The 22,262-nt window shown below is 41.8% G+C and overlaps 2 protein-coding genes across 2 annotated transcripts; both read right to left on the minus strand.

Annotated features, from left to right (window-relative positions):
* Positions 1-550: 550 nt before the first annotated feature.
* Positions 551-1,492, minus strand: LOC144732967 (aerolysin-like protein). Its single transcript, XM_078614634.1, has one exon. The coding sequence runs from the start codon at positions 1,490-1,492 to the stop codon at positions 551-553; it is 942 nt and encodes a 313-aa protein (XP_078470760.1).
* Positions 1,493-17,688: 16,196 nt separating this feature from the next.
* On the minus strand, positions 17,689-19,474 carry LOC144733180 (aerolysin-like protein). Its single transcript, XM_078614972.1, has 2 exons — positions 19,471-19,474; positions 17,689-18,644 (listed from the first exon to the last, which is right to left on the minus strand). The coding sequence occupies exons 1-2, from the start codon at positions 19,472-19,474 to the stop codon at positions 17,689-17,691; spliced, it is 960 nt and encodes a 319-aa protein (XP_078471098.1).
* Positions 19,475-22,262: the final 2,788 nt, after the last annotated feature.

The following is a 22,262-nucleotide window of genomic DNA, read 5'->3' on the forward strand; positions in this document are numbered from 1 at the left end:
TGATCTGGAACTGTTTTTGTTGTCGTTTTGTTGCTTTGCCCAAGTTTGCATTTAGTGTTGAAAAATCGGCAAAATGTACTTATGCTATTTGCACTTATATACTTTATTTATTGTTATTTCTTTATATAAGTTTTAGCTACTTGCTTACCATTGATCTACTTTGTACTCATATCGTGTTTTGTATTGTTTATTGTTGTAACTTGCTGACTCGCCCCTACTGGACATCTGTAAAAAAGAGATTCATTGATCGTTGGATTCCTCCGGGATAAATAAAGATTATGATCATTCCATTGTGATGTCTGAGCGAACAGACTAAATTATGTACGGTAGGTGGGAGAAAAATTCGTTGAAATAACTATCTCCGTGTTAATTATTTTTTCACCGATTCAAAGGTTCCTTAATTGCAACAACTGAACTCTCCCAAATGGCATATGTATTGCATCATATTTTATACCACATGTTTCAATAAACTATTAAATAAAGATAGGCAGCGTTGAATAAAGCATGCAGCTAGTAAAGAGCAGCACGTGCGTGCTTTTCAGATGCCGTTTCACTTTTCTTTTATTTCTGCAGTAGCCTTGGTGTAGGCGAGACCCTTGTAGACACCCTCCATTGGTATGTGGTAGGTGGCGCCGTTCAATAAGGACATGCGCACCGTACCCTTGTAGGGGAGGTCGATTTCCGCGCGACCGATATTGACGTCGATCGCCGTGGTCTTGCCTGCAGGAACCGTGACGTCGAATGAGAGGAGCTCGGTTTTCGATTCTGAATTCTCCACGGCGTGTGTACTCTCGGTGCCAACGGTAAAACTAAAGCCACTTTCAACGTCCACGACATCCGGAATGCCGGCTGAGACGCTGATGCTCACGGTTGCCTCCAGCTTGTTTGAGATCGACCAGGAGGAGGTTTTGGTCACGGTCTTGGAGGTTTCCATTTTATAGGTTTGGGGGACAGAACCAGTATTTTTGTAACTGAGTGATTTGATCTCTTCCATCTGGACTTTTGGAAGCTGCTTGTGCAGTGTAGGATATGTCACGTTGATCAATTCTGAACATTTCACCGAATTGATGAAGAGGAAGCCCATGCAGTCGATGTCTGAACCGCCTTTGCCCTGAATTCCAAGGCAGATCCCAGAGCGGATGTCGACCGGGTACTCGGTCTTTAGGCCCCAGTCTGTCATCTTCACGAAGAATTCCCTGCCTTTGTTTGTCCTGAACTTGAAGGCGCCCATGCGTGAGCCAGCCCCATTCCCCCACAGTGAGAGGGACGAAAACAGCTCCCCAGGCTGGAACACAAACTCTTTGTGAGATCCCGAGGGATTACCGTACTGTGCAGACCTTCCGTCCGTCAGCCAGGCCTTTACGCACTTGATCTGCCACCCTCCAACCCACACCCAGATTTTTTCCAGCGTTGCTCCATTTTTCCTCCCATCAAGACTGAAGCTTGTTCCTCCTTGTCCTCCACAGGTGTGTAAGGCCAATGCATAAGGCATTTTCTCCTTTCTTCCTGCACATTACAAGATACAGATTTGTTTTAATTATGAAAGGAATTTCAAACATTGTGATATTCACAGTTTTGACTTTCAAAACCACATTTTACTGACACATTTGTAAGAGTAATGCACTTCTAAATTTGCATGTCGACTCAGACGTTATCGACAATTCAATAACAAACATCACTATTGCGAAAAAACGGTGAAAAAGCAGTACATCATCATGTTGGGAAATTGTAAAAAACACACATTGGATCAGATTATTAACTGATAATGGCTAATTTACAGCTAAAGACAATGAAGAGGAGCGGACAGTGACAAGGTTAGATAATTTACAAGAATAACTGTTTGAGGTTAAGAGAGCCTTGTCTGCAAGAGAAATACAACTTCTCTGAAATTAACTTCGACACGACACAACACAGTACAGCAAACCCGTACTCTTTGGTTCTTTCAGTAAAGTCACGTAGGTGAAAATAAAATGAAAGATAAAACAACTAAATTAAATCACGACGTTTCAGAGGCAACACAAGCTTCCGTCATCAGGTGGGAAAACCACAGCAATTTGTTTTTACTGTAGTGGGCAGAGAGAGCTGTATGTGACAAGCGATTACATAAGGTAAGAGGTGGGGGGGGAGCCAGGGAGGAGGGATGCAGGGGGGGCGCCATATCGAGTCGAGGTTTTGCTGTTTTGGGCCAAATGTATTTAGGTACTGTTCGCCGATTGTGCCCCTGTGGCTCGACCATTCGCAGTTGATCTTGAGATTCCTGTATGCATGGTAACTGTACTGCTTGCGATTATGCTGCCATGGAAGTACACAATGCGCCATCTTGTACCCATCTCATCGCCCAAATGGCCCGTCGCGGTGTCCTAGGCTACGTGGTGTTCCTAAACTCCAAGGGGGGGGGGGGGGGACAGTGAGATTCAACCACGCACGATTTTAACTTCCCGTAGTGAACCGTACGGTACACGGTTACCTATACAGTATTGTACACTACATTTTGTTTTCATTCTATTTACTTTAACACGTAGGCTTTCACGACCAATATCATTCTTAAGTCAGGTTTTTTGTGGTAGATCGCATAAATATATAAATGTGTCGTTAAACCTGCCACCACCCGACACAGACAATTCGTAAGGCTTGTCACTTGAACAAAACATGCCGATTGGTTACCAGTAGAGCACACCGGTGTGTTGGCTTTGGGTTTACGCACACCGGTTTGTGAATGATTAATTATTGATTCATCCTTATCCCTTAACTCTCCCGGTTTGCTCAGTCATTCGGTTGCATCGGTGATGCTCCGGTTTAGAAATAATTGTCACATTGCTGGTGCCCATGATTAGTGTTTGGCACGTAGCTTCTGGTCGCTGGACAACCAACTCCTGGATCAGATGCTGATGATGGAGGAAGTCAGAAAGGAGGTCAGAGAATTAATGTCGTTCAATTCAAATATCAGAAACAAGCAACGTGTACTGGAAGAGAAACTTGCCTCCCTGCAGGAAGACTACAATAACATACAATCACAAAGTACCATGAGAGAGATCAACAAACTGGAACTAGAGAAAGTTTTAATGACCAAGCCATCCTTTTATATAAGAAAGCCAAGATCCCCTTTCATGATCCTTCTCCCTCTGAAAGGACATCCTGGCGAGGATGTTTCAATCTCGGGGGAACCGGACACATATCGTATACGGCCGAACTTTCGATGGCGTTCCATTGGGTAGGGGCACAAACAAGGCTATCCCTTCTCGCCGCTGATATTCAAAGGGCTATCGAATCCTTTACTGAGAGCATTCCGAAATGCCAACAGGTGGTGGGGGTGAGAAAAGAGACAGAAACATAAAATCAATCTATTAATGGATGACGTCATCATCACCCAAACAGATCCAGCATCTTCGATCCCTGTATTATTGTTCCTGGTCAAGGAATACGGGGAGTTGTCAGAGTTGATGCCCTTATCCCCTGCTACCCCGAAGCCACCTGAAGGGCTTTCACCCTCTCGCCCTTCAGGTGGTGCCCACTGCCCATTAAGTATCTTTAGATAATCGTCCCTTCCTATCTCGCATCTCTCTTCAGACAAATCCCACCCCCCAATAATCCAGCAAATCAATATTTCACTGGAGACATGGACAGATATTAACCTTTCCCTTTCCAACAGGGCACACCTACTCAAGATGATGGTATTGCAGAAGCTCCGTTACCATTTACGAATAGCCCCCTCCTGTATTCAAAAAGCTTTCTTTAAGATGCTTCATTCACGCATAGCCTCATTCATATGGAATCACAAAATAGCGAAAATTTACTTTAATCCCCTTACGCTACTTAGGAGAGATCGGGGCTTGGCACTTTGCAGATTTCCTAAAATAGGATAAAGCAATCGCTTTCAGAACTTTAGTCAATAGATCAACTAGAAAAATAAGGGGACATGGAAAAGTGGGAGAAGGTTCAGTGAGCCCCTGGTTATTTACTGGGGTTACCTACGCTCCTATCAAAGATAGATCCAGGGTCGTGGAACCATTATTCACGGTTTGTAACACCTTGGGGAAATACAACCACAGGCGAATCTCATTTCACTCCTTCATACGTAGACATATGCCTCTGTGGGGCAGCCAATCACTAACAATAGAAAGCACAAGGGCTAACTGGACTGGCTGGAGAGCGACAGGCTTGGAAATGGTGGGGGACCTTCCAAATAAGGATACCAAAATATCAGGGATACCATCTCCAAAACTACAAACAAAAACTTTGACCGCAACACTAACCCCATCTTGGATGGTCTGGTAGACAAAAAGGAAGTTAAAAGTTTCTACAGGCATAGCACTAGATTTTATGGAGATTGAGACCGGGTTAGAGCCAAAACTAGAAAGCTGAGGGGAAAAGACTGCTGGGACAGGACATTCTTCACCAGAAATGGACTCAAATATGGTTGGGCTCAGACAGCAGGCCGCAGGTCGCTTCTGCTAAACATTAGTTCAAATTAAGGCATGGGTCCTATCTTACTAATGACAGGACAGCCAAATTCACACATTCATCTCTTAATTGCCTTAGATACCACAAGGCATGGTACAGACGTAACTGAATGCCTTTTGGACGTGCCCAGATATTTTAGAATTTTACGATAATGTAACGGATTATTTCAATCGGAACTTGGGCACAGAGCTGAGCCCTCAGTGGACTCAACTCTGCGGGGCTTTTAACCAAGAGGGCTATCGGTACGCCAATGTGCCTTACTGCAAACCGGCTATATTGTAGCAAGAAAGACTATACGAGCAAGTTGTTAACATCAAGAACCCCCTCTTGGGGACTCTGCACAGAACTCTCTTTGCCTTTGCGGGAGTGGAGCACCTTAACTAAGACCTACAAGGGATATAATTAAAGAGGCACTGTGGTCCCCGTTTTTAGTGAACCTGCGTGAATAAGCAGAATTGTAAGGAGCGGGGCAAGGGGATGAACTCTGGACACTGAAACATTGTAGTAGGCACCGTTGCTCCTAGGGGAAAATAAGAAGGATAAGCTCAGACATCATGCTTATGTTACTTTGTTTCCTGTCCAGTTTGGTTAAATTACTCCCCTTCCTCCCACTTTTCCTTCTTCTTCCCCTTCCCGGTTAATCTGCTGCTCCCCATCGTTGCCTCTACTGTGGTAGTCAGCGAGCCCAAGGGCCACTAGACGGGTCCCCATTTGAGGGTTTTTTGTACCGGGTTCGACACATGTTCGTAATTTGTATCTCCCTCTGTGATGGCCATGTTCTGGACTCTTGAAAAAAAAGACATGCATTGGATAAATAAAGGGTGGACGATTGACACAGGACATCAAGAGTAGTGTTTTTCTTCTTCATGTGATGCAGTGTGGATAGCAAAGAGAGATAGAGAGAAACAGGAAGAGAGCAAAGTGATGGAAGAGGCACGAGTATTGTGCAATCGACGTAACTTTTAGACAGACAAACATGATGAATGCATTTGTAGGTAAAGTTTTTTCCTGAACATTTAAACTAACGTTGTATTATTGTCGATTGAATTCACATCTTTATTTTTTCGGAGTTGCTTGCTGCTGATGCTGTTATCAGTTGTTTTTTTTCACTGATTTCGAGACATTACCTTACAGAACGGATTTGTAATGAAAATAAACACAGAAATTTGATAGCATCTTGTTTATAATATAGGTTTTTGGGTCAGATCGCGTTATTTATCAATGTGTCGTAACCCTCCACCACCCGACACGGCCTAACAGTAAAAAATGTGTCACGTTTTTCAAATTACAAAATAATTCACTTATTTAGCCCACCGGTGTGCTGAAGAGAGAATCAACAGCATTTTAAAATTTTAGTACGACGTTTCGCTGCTAATTACAATCAGCTTCATCGGGCAATGAAGCTGATTGTAATTAGCAGCGAAACGTCGTACTCAAATTTTCGGGCAATGAAGCTGATTGTAATTAGCAGCGAAACGTCGTACTCAAATTTTAAAATGCTGTTGATTCTCTCTTCAGCACACCGGTGGGCTAAAGAAGTGAATTATTTTTTCTTTGAAAAACGTGACACATTTTTTACTGTTTGGCCGTGTCGGGTGATGGAGGGTTACGACACATTTATAAATAACGCGATCTGACCCAAAAACCTATATTATGAATAATATTGGTCGCGAAAGCCTACGTGTTAAGCATCTTGTTTGCCAACATCACACCAGGCAGGCAGTGTCTCAAGGGGTGCCAGCTCAGAGGCACTTACCTGCGAGTCACCTGTACATCACACACACCACCTGAATTGTTAATAACGAGACCAGTCAGGAGTAACCCACACACTCACCTTAAGGTTCTCTTCCCAGAGCATGATCTTCTATCCCCAGAACACTGTCATTTATACGACTGTTGCACGGGCCACGTGACCCAGCCACAGACAAAATTATAGATCGCTTCGCATCACTCACGTCAGAATAGTTTATGTAAATATAGTTGGGCATATTTACAGAAATTATGAATATTTAATCTATTATACATGTACATTTTTCAAACTTGAACCTCTCTTTATTTTTTAGGATTACGAGGTGGAGTGAATCAATGAGTGCTGTATTATCAAATAAGGTTCTTCCAACATTATGGAACGACTTGTTTCCTCGACAAACATCCTCAACCTTCCATTAAAATATTCTGAAGCAGAAGGTTAGTAGTGTCAGATACACCAGCCACATTTGGAAATGTGTTTTGTAACATCGATCCTTACTCACAGTGGAGCAATATTTTAACGTCAATGTAAAATACAATTGAGGGACGTTATTATCTTGGTATGTTCTGGGACTGTTGTTGTACATATCCGGGAATGATCTGAGACTGTTGTTGTTGTCTTGGTGTGGGATCGTTGTTGCTGTTGTCTTGGAGTTGCCTGGGACTGTTGTTATTGTTTTGGTGTGTAACTCTTGTATTTTTCATGGTGTAGTTTTGAACTCTTGCTGTTGTTGTTTTTGTCCTTTTGCTGTTTTGCCCCAGGCGTGCATTTGGTGTAAAAAAGTTGGCAGGAATGTTTGTTCTTGTGCAATTTGTACATCTATACAGGCGTATCTCACTTAACGAGCATTCTTTCTCTGAAAATTCGCAATAACGAGCGATTTGAATATAGATTCATTTGTTCCAAAACGAGCAACACTCGCACGGCACTACTTTTAGTTGAGGATATGATCACCTTAAGCAGCGTTAAAACACGGAACATATGCCTCGTGTTCCTCCAAAGAGACCTCATTAGGTAACGCGTGTTGGGCTGAAACACGCGTTCGATAACTCCTCGTTGGGTAAGGATTTCGTGTAATTGTATTCTGTTGGTGTACCCAGAAAATCCTTACTGACTCTCAAGATACATTTTCGAAAGGGCCTCTCTAAGTTTCACATTAGGGGGCGATTTAGCTGCTCTGTGTAATCCCAATTGAGTAATTTGCAGATACATTTTCAACATTGGATTGTTCGGCCACACCAGAAACATTAAAACATAAATTGTGAAAGAAGACAAACAGAGAACCCATAGAAAATCTTAATTTTATAACTTTCGTGACTGCAGGAATAATTATTTGTTTCTTTCGGTTAAGTCACGTCTAAAGATAAAATAATAAATTAAATTAAATAATAGAATACGACGTTTCGATTGCAACACAAGCAATCATCATCAGGTATAATGAAATAGCGACAAAATCTAACCAGAAAACTATAGACAGACATATTAGCAGACAGATATCACCAAGATACATAGCGAGAGCAACACAGGTAACAGAGAGGGGTGATCGTCTCTGTGGGGTGGCCTTAAATAGACAGAGGGGGGGGGCGGAGGCAGAGAGAGGGAGGAGGGTTAGAGAACAAATTAGCATATCAATGAGTGGTCAACAGACGTGGTGCTGCGAATGCGATGGCACGGCAAGCAAGCCTGAAAATCAGGAGAAGGACACACTAAAATGAAATAACCTAGTAAAATATCGAAATGTAATGTAATACAACACAGAGGGTCGGTCAACACACAATTAACGCATAGCCTGGTTGATTACGTATTTCAAAGATTGCTAAGTTAGAATTTAAGTGTGAACAATCTAAAGAGAGGACACAGGCAGAGAAAACAAGTCGCCAGAGAGAGAGAAAAAAGATAAGCTTAAAACTTCCCCGTAGAAGTGGTTCAATCTTAATTTTAGAACTTTCGTGACTGCAGGAATAATTATTTGTTTCTTTCGGTTAAGTCACGTCTAAAGATAAAATAATAAATTAAATTAAATAATAGAATACGACGTTTCGATTGCAACACAAGCAATCATCATCAGGTATAAGGAAATAGCGACAAAATCTAACCAGAAAACTATAGACAGACATATTAGCAGACAGATATCACCAAGATACATAGCGAGAGCAACACAGGTAACAGAGAGGGGTGATCGTCTCTGTGGGGTGGCCTTAAATAGACAGAGGGGGGGGGGGGGGCGGAGGCAGAGAGAGGGAGGAGGGTTAGAGAACAAATTAGCATATCAATGAGTGGTCAACAGACGTGGTGCTGCGAATGCGATGGCACGGCAAGCAAGCCTGAAAATCAGAAGGACACACTAAAATGAAATAACCTAGTAAAATATCGAAATGTAATGTAATACAACACAGAGGGTCGGTCAACACACAATTAACGCATAGCCTGGTTGATTACGTATTTCAAAGATTGCTAAGTTAGAATTTAAGTGTGAACAATCTAAAGAGAGGACACAGGCAAAGAAAACAAGTCGCCAGAGAGAGAGAAAAAAGATAAGCTTAAAACTTCCCCGTAGAAGTGGTTCAATCTTAATTTTAGAACTTTCGTGACTGCAGGAATAATTATTTGTTTCTTTCGGTTAAGTCACGTCTAAAGATAAAATAATAAATTAAATTAAATAATAGAATACGACGTTTCGATTGCAACACAAGCAATCATCATCAGGTATAATGAAATAGCGACAAAATCTAACCAGAAAACTATAGACAGACATATTAGCAGACAGATATCACCAAGATACATAGCGAGAGCAACACAGGTAACAGAGAGGGGTGATCGTCTCTGTGGGGTGGCCTTAAATAGACAGTGGGGGGGGGGGCGGAGGCAGAGAGAGGGAGGAGGGTTAGAGAACAAATTAGCATATCAATGAGTGGTCAACAGACGTGGTGCTGCGAATGCGATGGCACGGCAAGCAAGCAAATACGTAATCAACCAGGCTATGCGTTAATTGTGTGTTGACCGACCCTCTGTGTTGTATTACATTACATTTCGATATTTTACTAGGTTATTTCATTTTAGTGTGTCCTTCTCCTGATTTTCAGGCTTGCTTGCCGTGCCATCGCATTCGCAGCACCACGTCTGTTGACCACTCATTGATATGCTAATTTGTTCTCTAACCCTCCTCCCTCTCTCTGCCTCCGCCCCCCCCTCTGTCTATTTAAGGCCACCCCACAGAGACGATCACCCCTCTCTGTTACCTGTGTTGCTTTCGCTATGTATCTTGGTGATATCTGTCTGCTAATGTGTCTGTCTATAGTTTTCTGGTTAGATTTTGTCGCTATTTCATTATACCTGATGATGATTGCTTGTGTTGCAATCGAAACGTCGTATTCTATTATTTAATTTAATCTATTATTTTATCTTTAGACGTGACTTAACCGAGAAGAAACAAATAATTATTCCTGCAGTCACGAAAGTTCTAAAATTAAGATTGAACCACTTCTACGGGGAAGTTTTAAGCTTATCTTTTTTCTCTCTCTCTGGCGACTTGTTTTCTCTGCCTGTGTCCTCTCTTTAGATTGTTCACACTTAAATTCTAACTTAGCAATCTTTGAAATATGTAATCAACCAGGCTATGCGTTAATTGTGTGTTGACCGACCCTCTGTGTTGTATTACATTACATTTCGATATTTTACTAGGTTATTTCATTTTAGTGTGTCCTTCTCCTGATTTTCAGGCTTGCTTGCCGTGCCATCGCATTCGCAGCACCACCTCTGTTGACCACTCATTGATATGCTAATTTGTTCTCTAACCCTCCTCCCTCTCTCTGCCTCCGCCCCCCCCTCTGTCTATTTAAGGCCACCCCACAGAGACGATCACCCCTCTCTGTTACCTGTGTTGCTCTCGCTATGTATCTTGGTGATATCTGTCTGCTAATATGTCTGTCTATAGTTTTCTGGTTAGATTTTGTCGCTATTTCATTATACCTGATGATGATTGCTTGTGTTGCAATCGAAACGTCGTATTCTATTATTTAATTTAATTTATTATTTTATCTTTAGACGTGACTTAACCGAAAGAAACAAATAATTATTCCTGCAGTCACGAAAGTTCTAAAATTAAGATTGAACCACTTCTACGGGGAAGTTTTAAGCTTATCTTTTTTCTCTCTCTCTGGCGACTTGTTTTCTCTGCCTGTGTCCTCTCTTTAGATTGTTCACACTTAAATTCTAACTTAGCAATCTTTGAAATACGTAATCAACCAGGCTATGCGTTAATTGTGTGTTGACCGACCCTCTGTGTTGTATTACATTACATTTCGATATTTTACTAGGTTATTTCATTTTAGTGTGTCCTTCTCCTGATTTTCAGGCTTGCTTGCCGTGCCATCGCATTCGCAGCACCACGTCTGTTGACCACTCATTGATATGCTAATTTGTTCTCTAACCCTCCTCCCTCTCTCTGCCTCCGCCCCCCCCTCTGTCTATTTAAGGCCACCCCACAGAGACGATCACCCCTCTCTGTTACCTGTGTTGCTCTCGCTATGTATCTTGGTGATATCTGTCTGCTAATATGTCTGTCTATAGTTTTCTGGTTAGATTTTGTCGCTATTTCATTATACCTGATGATGATTGCTTGTGTTGCAATCGAAACGTCGTATTCTATTATTTAATTTAATTTATTATTTTATCTTTAGACGTGACTTAACCGAAAGAAACAAATAATTATTCCTGCAGTCACGAAAGTTCTAAAATTAAGATTGAACCACTTCTACGGGGAAGTTTTAAGCTTATCTTTTTTCTCTCTCTCTGGCGACTTGTTTTCTCTGCCTGTGTCCTCTCTTTAGATTGTTCACACTTAAATTCTAACTTAGCAATCTTTAAAATACGTAATCAACCAGGCTATGCGTTAATTGTGTGTTGACCGACCCTCTGTGTTGTATTACATTACATTTCGATATTTTACTAGGTTATTTCATTTTAGTGTGTCCTTCTCCTGATTTTCAGGCTTGCTTGCCGTGCCATCGCATTCGCAGCACCACGTCTGTTGACCACTCATTGATATGCTAATTTGTTCTCTAACCCTCCTCCCTCTCTCTGCCTCCGCCCCCCCCTCTGTCTATTTAAGGCCACCCCACAGAGACGATCACCCCTCTCTGTTACCTGTGTTGCTCTCGCTATGTATCTTGGTGATATCTGTCTGCTAATATGTCTGTCTATAGTTTTCTGGTTAGATTTTGTCGCTATTTCATTATACCTGATGATGATTGCTTGTGTTGCAATCGAAACGTCGTATTCTATTATTTAATTTAATTTATTATTTTATCTTCAGACGTGACTTAACCGAAAGAAACAAATAATTAACCCATAGAAAACCCATCCAGGAGCGGAGGAGAACACACAAACCCCACCCACAAAAAGAAACCGAGTCAGAAATCGAACACAGGACGTCTAAACTGTGAGGCACAAGTGTTACCACTCTACCACCCCGCCTATCTAATTGAATCCACGAATTGAAATAGAATTGGGAAAAAAAGCTCCGCGTCAACTACAATGAAAGTCAAATAGTAATGAATTTGAATTATGACTAAAGTTTTGCATCAGAATGCCTAAAGATATGATGTATAATGTAGTACATTTAGTAAAACATATAACCCATAACTGGTGCATTAGATTAATCTGTAATACCAGTCGTTCCCAACCAGTGTGCTTGATGTGCACACCTCCCAGCCTAATTACTTGTCTTCATTCCCTGACCAGCACATAATCTACTGCGAATCATGCCTAACTTTAATTTACAATCCCTGTTCGTACCCCCTTTGGAGATGTTACACCAGACAGCCACTAACAGAAGCTTAATACAGTAATTTCTCCAAACGTGTAGGTTCCACAGTCCCAGAGTGTCAGTCCACTTTATTCCCAATAACTCGTTTGGTTTGATCGACTACTTTCTACTTCTTAAAAAACCTTAAAATAAACAGACCATTAAACTAGACGTGACAAATGAAACACTACAGTAAAGCAGACAGAGGTTACGCATCAAGCCATATGACACAATACAAATGAGAAAGACATGCAATGCACGTTTAAGATACACGACATAGAAAATTAAACAATGCAAATTAGACAAACAGCAGAGACAACACATAAGATGCAGGGCATTTTAGATGAGTTATTACGAATTGGATATTAGATGTGCAAAGGGAATAGGGAGGATATGTTAAACAGTAACAATTGATGGCGAATTAAAAAGTAAATAATCATGAGCATCCCCACGCTGAGAAACATGCAAGGAAAGCAATCTTGCGAGCAAGCTGTTACGAGTAGCAAAAACATGTTGTGATAAGCAGACGTGTTGCGTAAGAAGTACCGATATAGTTGTCTCTTCTCTTCCATCAGCTGTCAACAGGTGGTTGACAACGAGGCTAAATGAAATAGTTCCTTTAATTTCGGTCACTGGACACGACATTCGCTATGCCGTGAGGTATGGTGAATTGAATATTGGCTTGGCAAAATTGATCTGTAATATTTAACGAATAAATTATCAATAAATAACCGTGATAGTGTTGATGTATTGAGCCACGACTTAAGCAAACCTTGTTTGGCTTTGTAACAAGGATATAGGGCAACAGATTACCAACAGTGGCTTTGCACCGTAATGTGAAAGGAGTAGAAAGTAGAGGTCGACCGTGAATAAGGTGGGTCTATAACACAACAGAGGACCTCAAACAAGAAAACGTAGAACTGTGGAAAGAGATATCCATGGCCAGGAGTCGGAAACCAACATAACAAGAAGAGACATTTTTTCGAATTCGGTAAAAAAAACCTCAATATTTTAAGAGCCTCAATGCAAGCGAATATCAGACGGGACTTAATAAACAACGTCACAAAGTAGTCCTTCAAGGGCCGCATGCAGCTCCTGAGCCTCAGGTTGCCAATCCCTGCCCACTGGAAAGACAGCCGACATTAAATTCAGCCTCATTTTCGACTGCCTGTTGACAGCTAACGGAAGTGCAGAAGACAACTCTACTTACACTACACGTCTACTTAACAGAACGCATTTCACTTATTATGAAGGCTTGCTCACAATATTTTTCATTTGACTCGACGTGATTATAGCCATGATTATTTAGATCTTAATTAAGTCATCAATTGTTACCACCGCGTTTCCCCATCTAATATTCAAAATTTTTGTACTCATCTCAAATTCTCTTACTCGTATTTACTCTCTGTGTTGTTGGTCTAATTAGCCTTCACTGCATTTTATATATGTTGTGTATTTTCCATGTTTTTATGCCTTGTGTGCATTATTTGTTTCATAGGTCATGATTCACATGATCTGTCTGTCCGAGTCGTAGTGTCTAATTTATAATGTCCTTTTATTTAGATAGTATTTTTGGGGGTTTTCTTTGCAAGCGGAAATTCCTTAGCCAACAAAAAAAGCATCATGGGGAAGGAAGTGGGGTGGCATTGCTGTGACTCTGGAACGTCAAAGGTCGACAGAAGTAGCCACCATTGTGATTGGCTGGCTGGTCTGTCATCTGGCAAGGGAAACATATTTTTTTACACTAAATCAAGCGTCTAGCAAGTTTTACTTGATTTGGTTAGCCAGGTCACCTGGTGCATATGTGATGGGTGGCGGCGCACGGACAAGAGACTAGTTTTCACCTGTGATGACACTCGTCTAAGGGCAGTTTGTCTTCATTTGGTAGACAGGGCACTACTGGCTCATGCAGCTTTATGGAGCGAGGGGAAAAGGTTGAATGTATCCCAAAAACTCAAAGGAAAGTCCACCCACACCCATACTCTCACACTTATGCCCTCGTGCATTCTCGAACTCACATGCACTGAGAAACAATGTTGTCTCAGCTACCGCTAGGCTGTTCTGGAGAGCTACACTGGGGTATTGCCACAGCGATTGACACTAGAACACATCTCTTCCGTTCTATGATACCTCAGACCCGAAGTAGTTGTGATGCTTCTTGATGCATGGACCATTTGCATAGTCCGGTATACTTCGTCGCAGTCAGTGGAGTGCAGATAGCTGTGCACATCGCCATGCCGCAGCGAAACAGCCACACGCCAGCAGTGGCAGCTGACATCTGATGAACGACAGCCCCGTCAGAGTGCTGACACAGTCGCGGGCCGTTAATCACAGCACAGCGACGCTTCTGGTATCAGCGGTGACGAAGTGTAGATGCGATCTTCTCATGGATATCGACAGCGAAGTATTCTGGTCCCATCAGGTGCCAGCTGAGCATATCATTGCAATAGTTCCATTCATATCGCGCTTTTCATCAATGATCTCAAAGCGGGGTACAGGACACAGCAGCAGCAATCATAATATTATAAATACATTTACTAAATGTATCTTTCACCATGGTAATAGTGCATGGATTTGTAATTATCGAGTTACTATTTGCCCCGAGTTGATTCCGGTTTGTGACTTGATTGGCACAGTCCAGTGCAGTGGGTGTTCTCTCCTCTGTGTGGATATATAATGTCTGCATTAACCACAATACTTGTGTTCAGAATGCAAAACAAAAACATACTCGGATAATACATGCATTGTCTTTGATACTGATTGGTCCACACCAGAGACAGCTTTCTTTTGAGCCTAGTCTCAAACAGTGTTAATGCAGACATGCTTCTTTTGAAAACGTTTCAGTTTGGTGTTTTAACATCTTAACAACTGTTTTGTTGCCAGAAAAAAGGGGAAAACCAGATTTTTTTCAGTTTCATTTATTTGGTATAGACCTGTGAACCATTCGGCTCTTGAATCGGGTGCAACCGCAACAAACAAAAAAGAAAAAACATGAACAAGAAAACATCTTAAAGTTACTATGCGCAAACACAAAAATCCTGGAAAAAACAGCAAAAATCTTCCAGAAAAAAGCACCATACACCAACGCTCTGTGCAAAAATCCCAGTGGGATACATCAAACAACCACAAGACAACTTAGATTAAAGCCATCATTCTGCACCTTTAAAGATTAGCACATTAAATCTGAACACAAGATCATTCTTTGCAGCAGTCATCCGTAGCGAAACATTTTATTTTAGGCCTCTGAATAGCAGTGGCAGCTAGGGGTGTACAACTCCTCTAGAGCAGTTTTGAGTGAAGATCTTAAAGGTAGTAATTCAAGTTTCAGTTTATTGGCAATAGGATTCCAGACCCTATGGGCATCAATAGCGAAGGTCCTTCCTCCAGTATTTGTACGGCAATAAGCAATGTGAAGCTGGTAAATGAGCGAAGACCTTAGGTCAAATTTGTTCTTTGAAACATAGAGGAGATCCAGCAGGTAGTCTGAGGATCTTTTTTGTAAGTACATTGTGAATAAATAAGATCACATATTCTCATACTTTTTGTACTGGTAATGGAGGTCCCATGATGTATCATTAGTTTGTATCATTAGCTTGAAACAATTGTTTGATAAATCATTCATTTCAAAAATATCACAATAACATTTTCCGTTTCAATGTTGAGGGAATAATTCCTCTATTTTGTTGGCTCTCAACAAAAAAACAAATATCTACTAATTCCTCCCAAGTTCACTTTCGTTTATTCTGAGGCACGGATTTCGTGCAGGCTCAGCATAACCGCCAAAGAACCGCAACAACACTTCCATTAAATGATGGCACCATGCAGAGACCATCCAGCAGTGGATTTTTCCATGTCTGCTGATGATTATTACTTTGTCGAGGATGTGTTGAGGTGTCTCAGAGGTTTGATTGATGAGCTGGCACTGCTAAGGTCCTGGATTCGAAATCAGGTCAGCACTCAGACCTCTGAGCGATGTGGCCATATCTCTCTTTCGAGAATCGAGAATATAGGTTTATCATGCGCAATTGAAATTATATTTAAAAACCAAGATCTACCTTCTGCGAGTTATCCGCACACATACTAGCTTACGTTTTGATAACTGTGATGAAAGGGGTTATCTTCGTGCAGTCATTCGTGACCGGGTTGAGACCATCAACTCACCACACTTGACTGCAGTTTTATTACAGGCGAATGCCTGGATTCGAACAAAGGTTTTCAGTGATGCTGGCTCAAAGGGTTGTGGATGTGATAATGATGATAGTGAATGCAAACACAATCCAATGTATTTTTTAAGATTTTTTATTTTGCATCACAATCCCAAAGCATTGCATAACATGTAAATGACTAGTTGCATGCAATTTCCTACAATTAAAGAGCATGCAATTGTAATCTAAATACATTAATCCAGATGGTGGTGCTGATGAAAGTGATGGTACTGCAAGAGCAGTTGTTGAATTTTTTGGTGTCACCTTTGGAGAAAGTTGTTGCTAATTCGAGGCCAGTTATCATTATATGTATTTTCATTGTAGTGTGAAATGGAAAACAAATATGAGCGTTTCTGAAAATAGGTGTTCCAACACAAATGAAGATTGGTTGATTGTTTGGGGAATCTTTATCTTTCCGTCATCGTTTTGCTTGGTAACATTCATACGTGGATGTCTTCTCTATACAATTTTAGTAGAAATGTTGGTCAAGTCCATCGATTATTCTGTTCGTGGCAGCATGCAGAAACTTTATTGTCAAGATATATGTTTGTATTATTTTGCCGTGGAGAACGTCCTTTGCTGTGTGCTCTTCACCTTCTCATTTCTGAAGCCCATAAAGCTTCACCTCTTTTACCTCCTTCCAGTCATTTATGTCGGTCATCCAACTTGTACTTTGATGTATCGAACCCCTCCAGATTTGCACTCTACCGATCAGCGTTGCCTATGCCAGTGTGTATTGTCTTGTTACATTGCCCAAACCACTGCAATAAGTTTACTTCCATTTGCTTTTGCTAGTCGGGGCTCATTCTAACGGAAGTTAATGGCAAATGTGACGTTTAGGTTGGTTTCTTATCTGCGAATTGATAGTTAGATTATAAAATCCAATATTATGAAGATATCCTCTGCAGTGTTGATTTGATCTGGAACTGTTTTTGTTGTCGTTTTGTTGCTTTGCCCAAGTTTGCATTTAGTGTTGAAAAATCGGCAAAATGTACTTATGCTATTTGCACTTATATACTTTATTTATTGTTATTTCTTTATATAAGTTTTAGCTACTTGCTTACCATTGATCTACTTTGTACTCATATCGTGTTTTGTATTGTTTATTGTTGTAACTTGCTGACTCGCCCCTACTGGACATCTGTAAAAAAGAGATTCATTGATCGTTGAATTCCTCCGGGATAAATAAAGATTATGATCATTCCATTGTGATGTCTGAGCGAACAGACTAAATTATGTACGGTAGGTGGGAGAAAAATTCGTTGAAATAACTATCTCCGTGTTAATTATTTTTTCACCGATTCAAAGGTTCCTTAATTGCAACAACTGAACTCTCCCAAATGGCATATGTATTGCATCATATTTTATACCACATGTTTCAATAAACTATTAAATAAAGATAGGCAGCGTTGAATAAAGCATGCAGCTAGTAAAGAGCAGCACGTGCGTGCTTTTCAGATGCCGTTTCACTTTTCTTTTATTTCTGCAGTAGCCTTGGTGTAGGCGAGACCCTTGTAGACACCCTCCATTGGTATGTGGTAGGTGGCGCCGTTCAATAAGGACATGCGCATCGTACCCTTGTAGGGGAGGTCGATTTCCGCGCGACCGATATTGACGTCGATCGCCGTGGTCTTGCCTGCAGGAACCGTGACGTCGAATGAGAGGAGCTCGGTTTTCGATTCTGAATTCTCCACGGCGTGTGTACTCTCGGTGCCAACGGTAAAACTAAAGCCACTTTCAACGTCCACGACATCCGGAATGCCGGCTGAGACGCTGATGCTCACGGTTGCCTCCAGCTTGTTTGAGATCGACCAGGAGGAGGTTTTGGTCACGGTCTTGGAGGTTTCCATTTTATAGGTTTGGGGGACAGAACCAGTATTTTTGTAACTGAGTGATTTGATCTCTTCCATCTGGACTTTTGGAAGCTGCTTGTGCAGTGTAGGATATGTCACGTTTATCAATTCTGAACATTTCACCGAATTGATGAAGAGGAAGCCCATGCAGTCGATGTCTGAACCGCCTTTGCCCTGAATTCCAAGGCAGATCCCAGAGCGGATGTCGACCGGGTACTCTGTCTTTAGGCCCCAGTCTGTCATCTTCACGAATAATTCCCTGCCTTTGCTTGTCCTGAACTTGAAGGCGCCCATGCGTAAGCCAGCCCCATTCCCCCACAGTGAGAGTGACGAAAACAGCTCCCCAGGCTGGAACACAAACTCTTTGTGAGATCCCGAGGTATTACCGTACTGTGCAGACCTTCCGTCCGTCAGCCAGGCCTTTACGCACTTGATCTGCCACCCTCCAACCCACACCCAGATTTTTTCCAGCGTTGCTCCATTTTTCCTCCCATCAAGACTGAAGCTTGTTCCTCCTTGTCCTCCACAGGTGTGTATGGCCAATGCATAAGGCACTTTCTCCTTTCTTCCTGCACATTACAAGATACAGATTTGTTTTAATTATGAAATGAATTTCAAACATTGTGATATTCACAGTTTTGACTTTCAAAACCACATTTTACTGACACATTTGTAAGAGTAATGCACTTCTAAATTTGCATGTCGACTCAGACGTTATCGACAATTCAATAACAAACATCACTATTGCGAAAAAACGGTGAAAAAGCAGTACATCATCATGTTGGGAAATTGTAAAAAACACACATTGGATCAGATTATTAACTGATAATGGCTAATTTACAGCTAAAGACAATGAAGAGGAGCGGACAGTGACAAGGTTAGATATTTTACAAGAATAACTGTTTGAGGTTAAGAGAGCCTTGTCTGCAAGAGAAATACAACTTCTCTGAAATTAACTTCGACACGACACAACACAGTACAGCAAACCCGTACTCTTTGGTTCTTTCGGTAAAGTCACGTAGGTGAAAATAAAATGAAAGATAAAACAACTAAATTAAATCACGACGTTTCAGAGGCAACACAAGCTTCCGTCATCAGGTGGGAAAACCACAGCAATTTGTTTTTACTGTAGTGGGCAGAGAGAGATGTATGTGACAAGCGATTATATAAGGTAAGAGGTGGGGGGGGGGAGGGAGCCAGGGAGGAGGGATGCAGGGGGGGCGCCATATCGAGTCGAGGTTTTGCTGTTTTGGGCCAAATGTATTTAGGTACTGTTCGCCGATTGTGCCCCTGTGGCTCGACCATTCGCAGTTGATCTTGAGATTCCTGTATGCATGGTAACTGTACTGCTTGCGATTATGCTGCCATGGAAGTACACAATGCGCCATCTTGTACCCATCTCATCGCCCAAATGGCCCGTCGCGGTGTCCTAGGCTACGTGGTGTTCCTAAACTCCAAGGGGGGGGGGGGGACAGTGAGATTCAACCACGCACGATTTTAACTTCCCGTAGTGAACCGTACGGTACACGGTTACCTATACAGTATTGTACACTACATTTTGTTTTCATTCTATTTACTTTAACACGTAGGCTTTCACGACCAATATCATTCTTAAGTCAGGTTTTTTGTGGTAGATCGCATAAATATATAAATGTGTCGTTAAACCTGCCACCACCCGACACAGACAATTCGTAAGGCTTGTCACTTGAACAAAACATGCCGATTGGTTACCAGTAGAGCACACCGGTGTGTTGGCTTTGGGTTTACGCACACCGGTTTGTGAATGATTAATTATTGATTCATCCTTATCCCTTAACTCTCCCGGTTTGCTCAGTCATTCGGTTGCATCGGTGATGCTCCGGTTTAGAAATAATTGTCACATTGCTGGTGCCCATGATTAGTGTTTGGCACGTAGCTTCTGGTCGCTGGACAACCAACTCCTGGATCAGATGCTGATGATGGAGGAAGTCAGAAAGGAGGTCAGAGAATTAATGTCGTTCAATTCAAATATCAGAAACAAGCAACGTGTACTGGAAGAGAAACTTGCCTCCCTGCAGGAAGACTACAATAACATACAATCACAAAGTACCATGAGAGAGATCAACAAACTGGAACTAGAGAAAGTTTTAATGACCAAGCCATCCTTTTATATAAGAAAGCCAAGATCCCCTTTCATGATCCTTCTCCCTCTGAAAGGACATCCTGGCGAGGATGTTTCAATCTCGGGGGAACCGGACACATATCGTATACGGCCGAACTTTCGATGGCGTTCCATTGGATAGGGGCACAAACAAGGCTATCCCTTCTCGCCGCTGATATTCAAAGGGCTATCGAATCCTTTACTGAGAGCATTCCGAAATGCCAACAGGTGGTGGGGGTGAGAAAAGAGACAGAAACATAAAATCAATCTATTAATGGATGACGTCATCATCACCCAAACAGATCCAGCATCTTCGATCCCTGTATTATTGTTCCTGGTCAAGGAATACGGGGAGTTGTCAGAGTTGATGCCCTTATCCCCTGCTACCCCGAAGCCACCTGAAGGGCTTTCACCCTCTCGCCCTTCAGGTGGTGCCCACTGCCCATTAAGTATCTTTAGATACATCTTCTTGGTTCTTTCGGTAAAGTCACGTAGAAGGGAAGTAATAAAATAATAAAAATAAAACATAATAAAACAATTATTATTGTTTTATTTTTATTATTTTATTACTTCCCTTCTACGTGACTTTACCGAAAGAACCAAGAAGATGAATCCCTGCAGTCACGAAAGCTTTAAATCGAAATATCTTTAGATAATCGTCCCTTCCTATCTCGCATCTCTCTTCAGACAAATCCCACCCCCCAATAATCCAGAAAATCAATATTTCACTGGAGACATGGACAGATATTAACCTTTCCCTTTCCAACAGGGCACACCTACTCAAGATGATGGTATTGCAGAAGCTCCGTTACCATTTACGAATAGCCCCCTCCTGTATTCAAAAAGCTTTCTTTAAGATGCTTCATTCACGCATAGCCTCATTCATATGGAATCACAAAATAGCGAAAATTTACTTTAATCCCCTTACGCTACTTAGGAGAGATCGGGGCTTGGCCCTTTGCAGATTTCCTAAATAGGATAAAGCAATCGCTTTCAGAACTTTAGTCAATAGATCAACTCGAAAAATAAGGGGACATGGAAAAGTGGGAGAAGGCTCATTGAGCCCCTGGTTATTTACTGGGGTTACCTACGCTCCTATCAAAGATAGATCCAGGGTCGTGGAACCATTATTCACGGTTTGTAACACCTTGGGGAAATACAACCACAGGCGAATCTCATTTCACTCCTTCATACGTAGACATATGCCTCTGTGGGGCAGCCAATCACTAACAATAGAAAGCACAAGGGCTAACTGGACTGGCTGGAGAGCGACAGGCTTGGAAATGGTGGGGGACCTTCCAAATAAGGATACCAAAATATCAGGGATACCATCTCCAAAACTACAAACAAAAACTTTGACCGCAGCACTAACCCCATCTTGGATGGTCTGGTAGACAAAAAGGAAGTTAAAAGTTTGTACAGGCATAGCACTAGATTTTTATGGAGATTGAGACCGGGTTAGAGCCAAAACTAGAAAGCTGAGGGGAAAAGACTGCTGGGACAGGACATTCTTCACCAGAAATGGACTCAAATATGGTTGGGCTCAGACAGCAGGCCGCAGGTCGCTTCTGCTAAACATTAGTTCAAATTCAGGCATGGGTCCTATCTTACTAATGACAGGACAGCCAAATTCACACATTCATCTCTTAATTGCCTTAGATACCACAAGGCATGGTACAGACGTAACTGAATGCCTTTTGGACGTGCCCAGATATTTTAGAATTTTACGATAATGTAACGGATTATTTCAATCGGAACTTGGGCACAGAGCTGAGCCCTCAGTGGACTCAACTCTGCGGGGCTTTTAACCAAGAGGGCTATCGGTACGCCAATGTGCCTTACTGCAAACCGGCTATATTGTAGCAAGAAAGACTATACGAGCAAATTGTTAACATCAAGAACCCCCTCTTGGGGACTCTGCACAGAACTCTCTTTGCCTTTGCGGGAGTGGAGCACCTTAACTAAGACCTACAAGGGATATAATTAAAGAGGCAATGTGGTCCCCGTTTTTAGTGAACCTGCGTGAATAAGCAGAATTGTAAGGAGC

The sequence above is a fragment of the Lampetra planeri genome, chromosome 45 (assembly GCF_965212315.1).
Source record: "Lampetra planeri chromosome 45, kcLamPlan1.2.h2, whole genome shotgun sequence".
Lineage (NCBI taxonomy): Eukaryota > Metazoa > Chordata > Hyperoartia > Petromyzontiformes > Petromyzontidae > Lampetra > Lampetra planeri.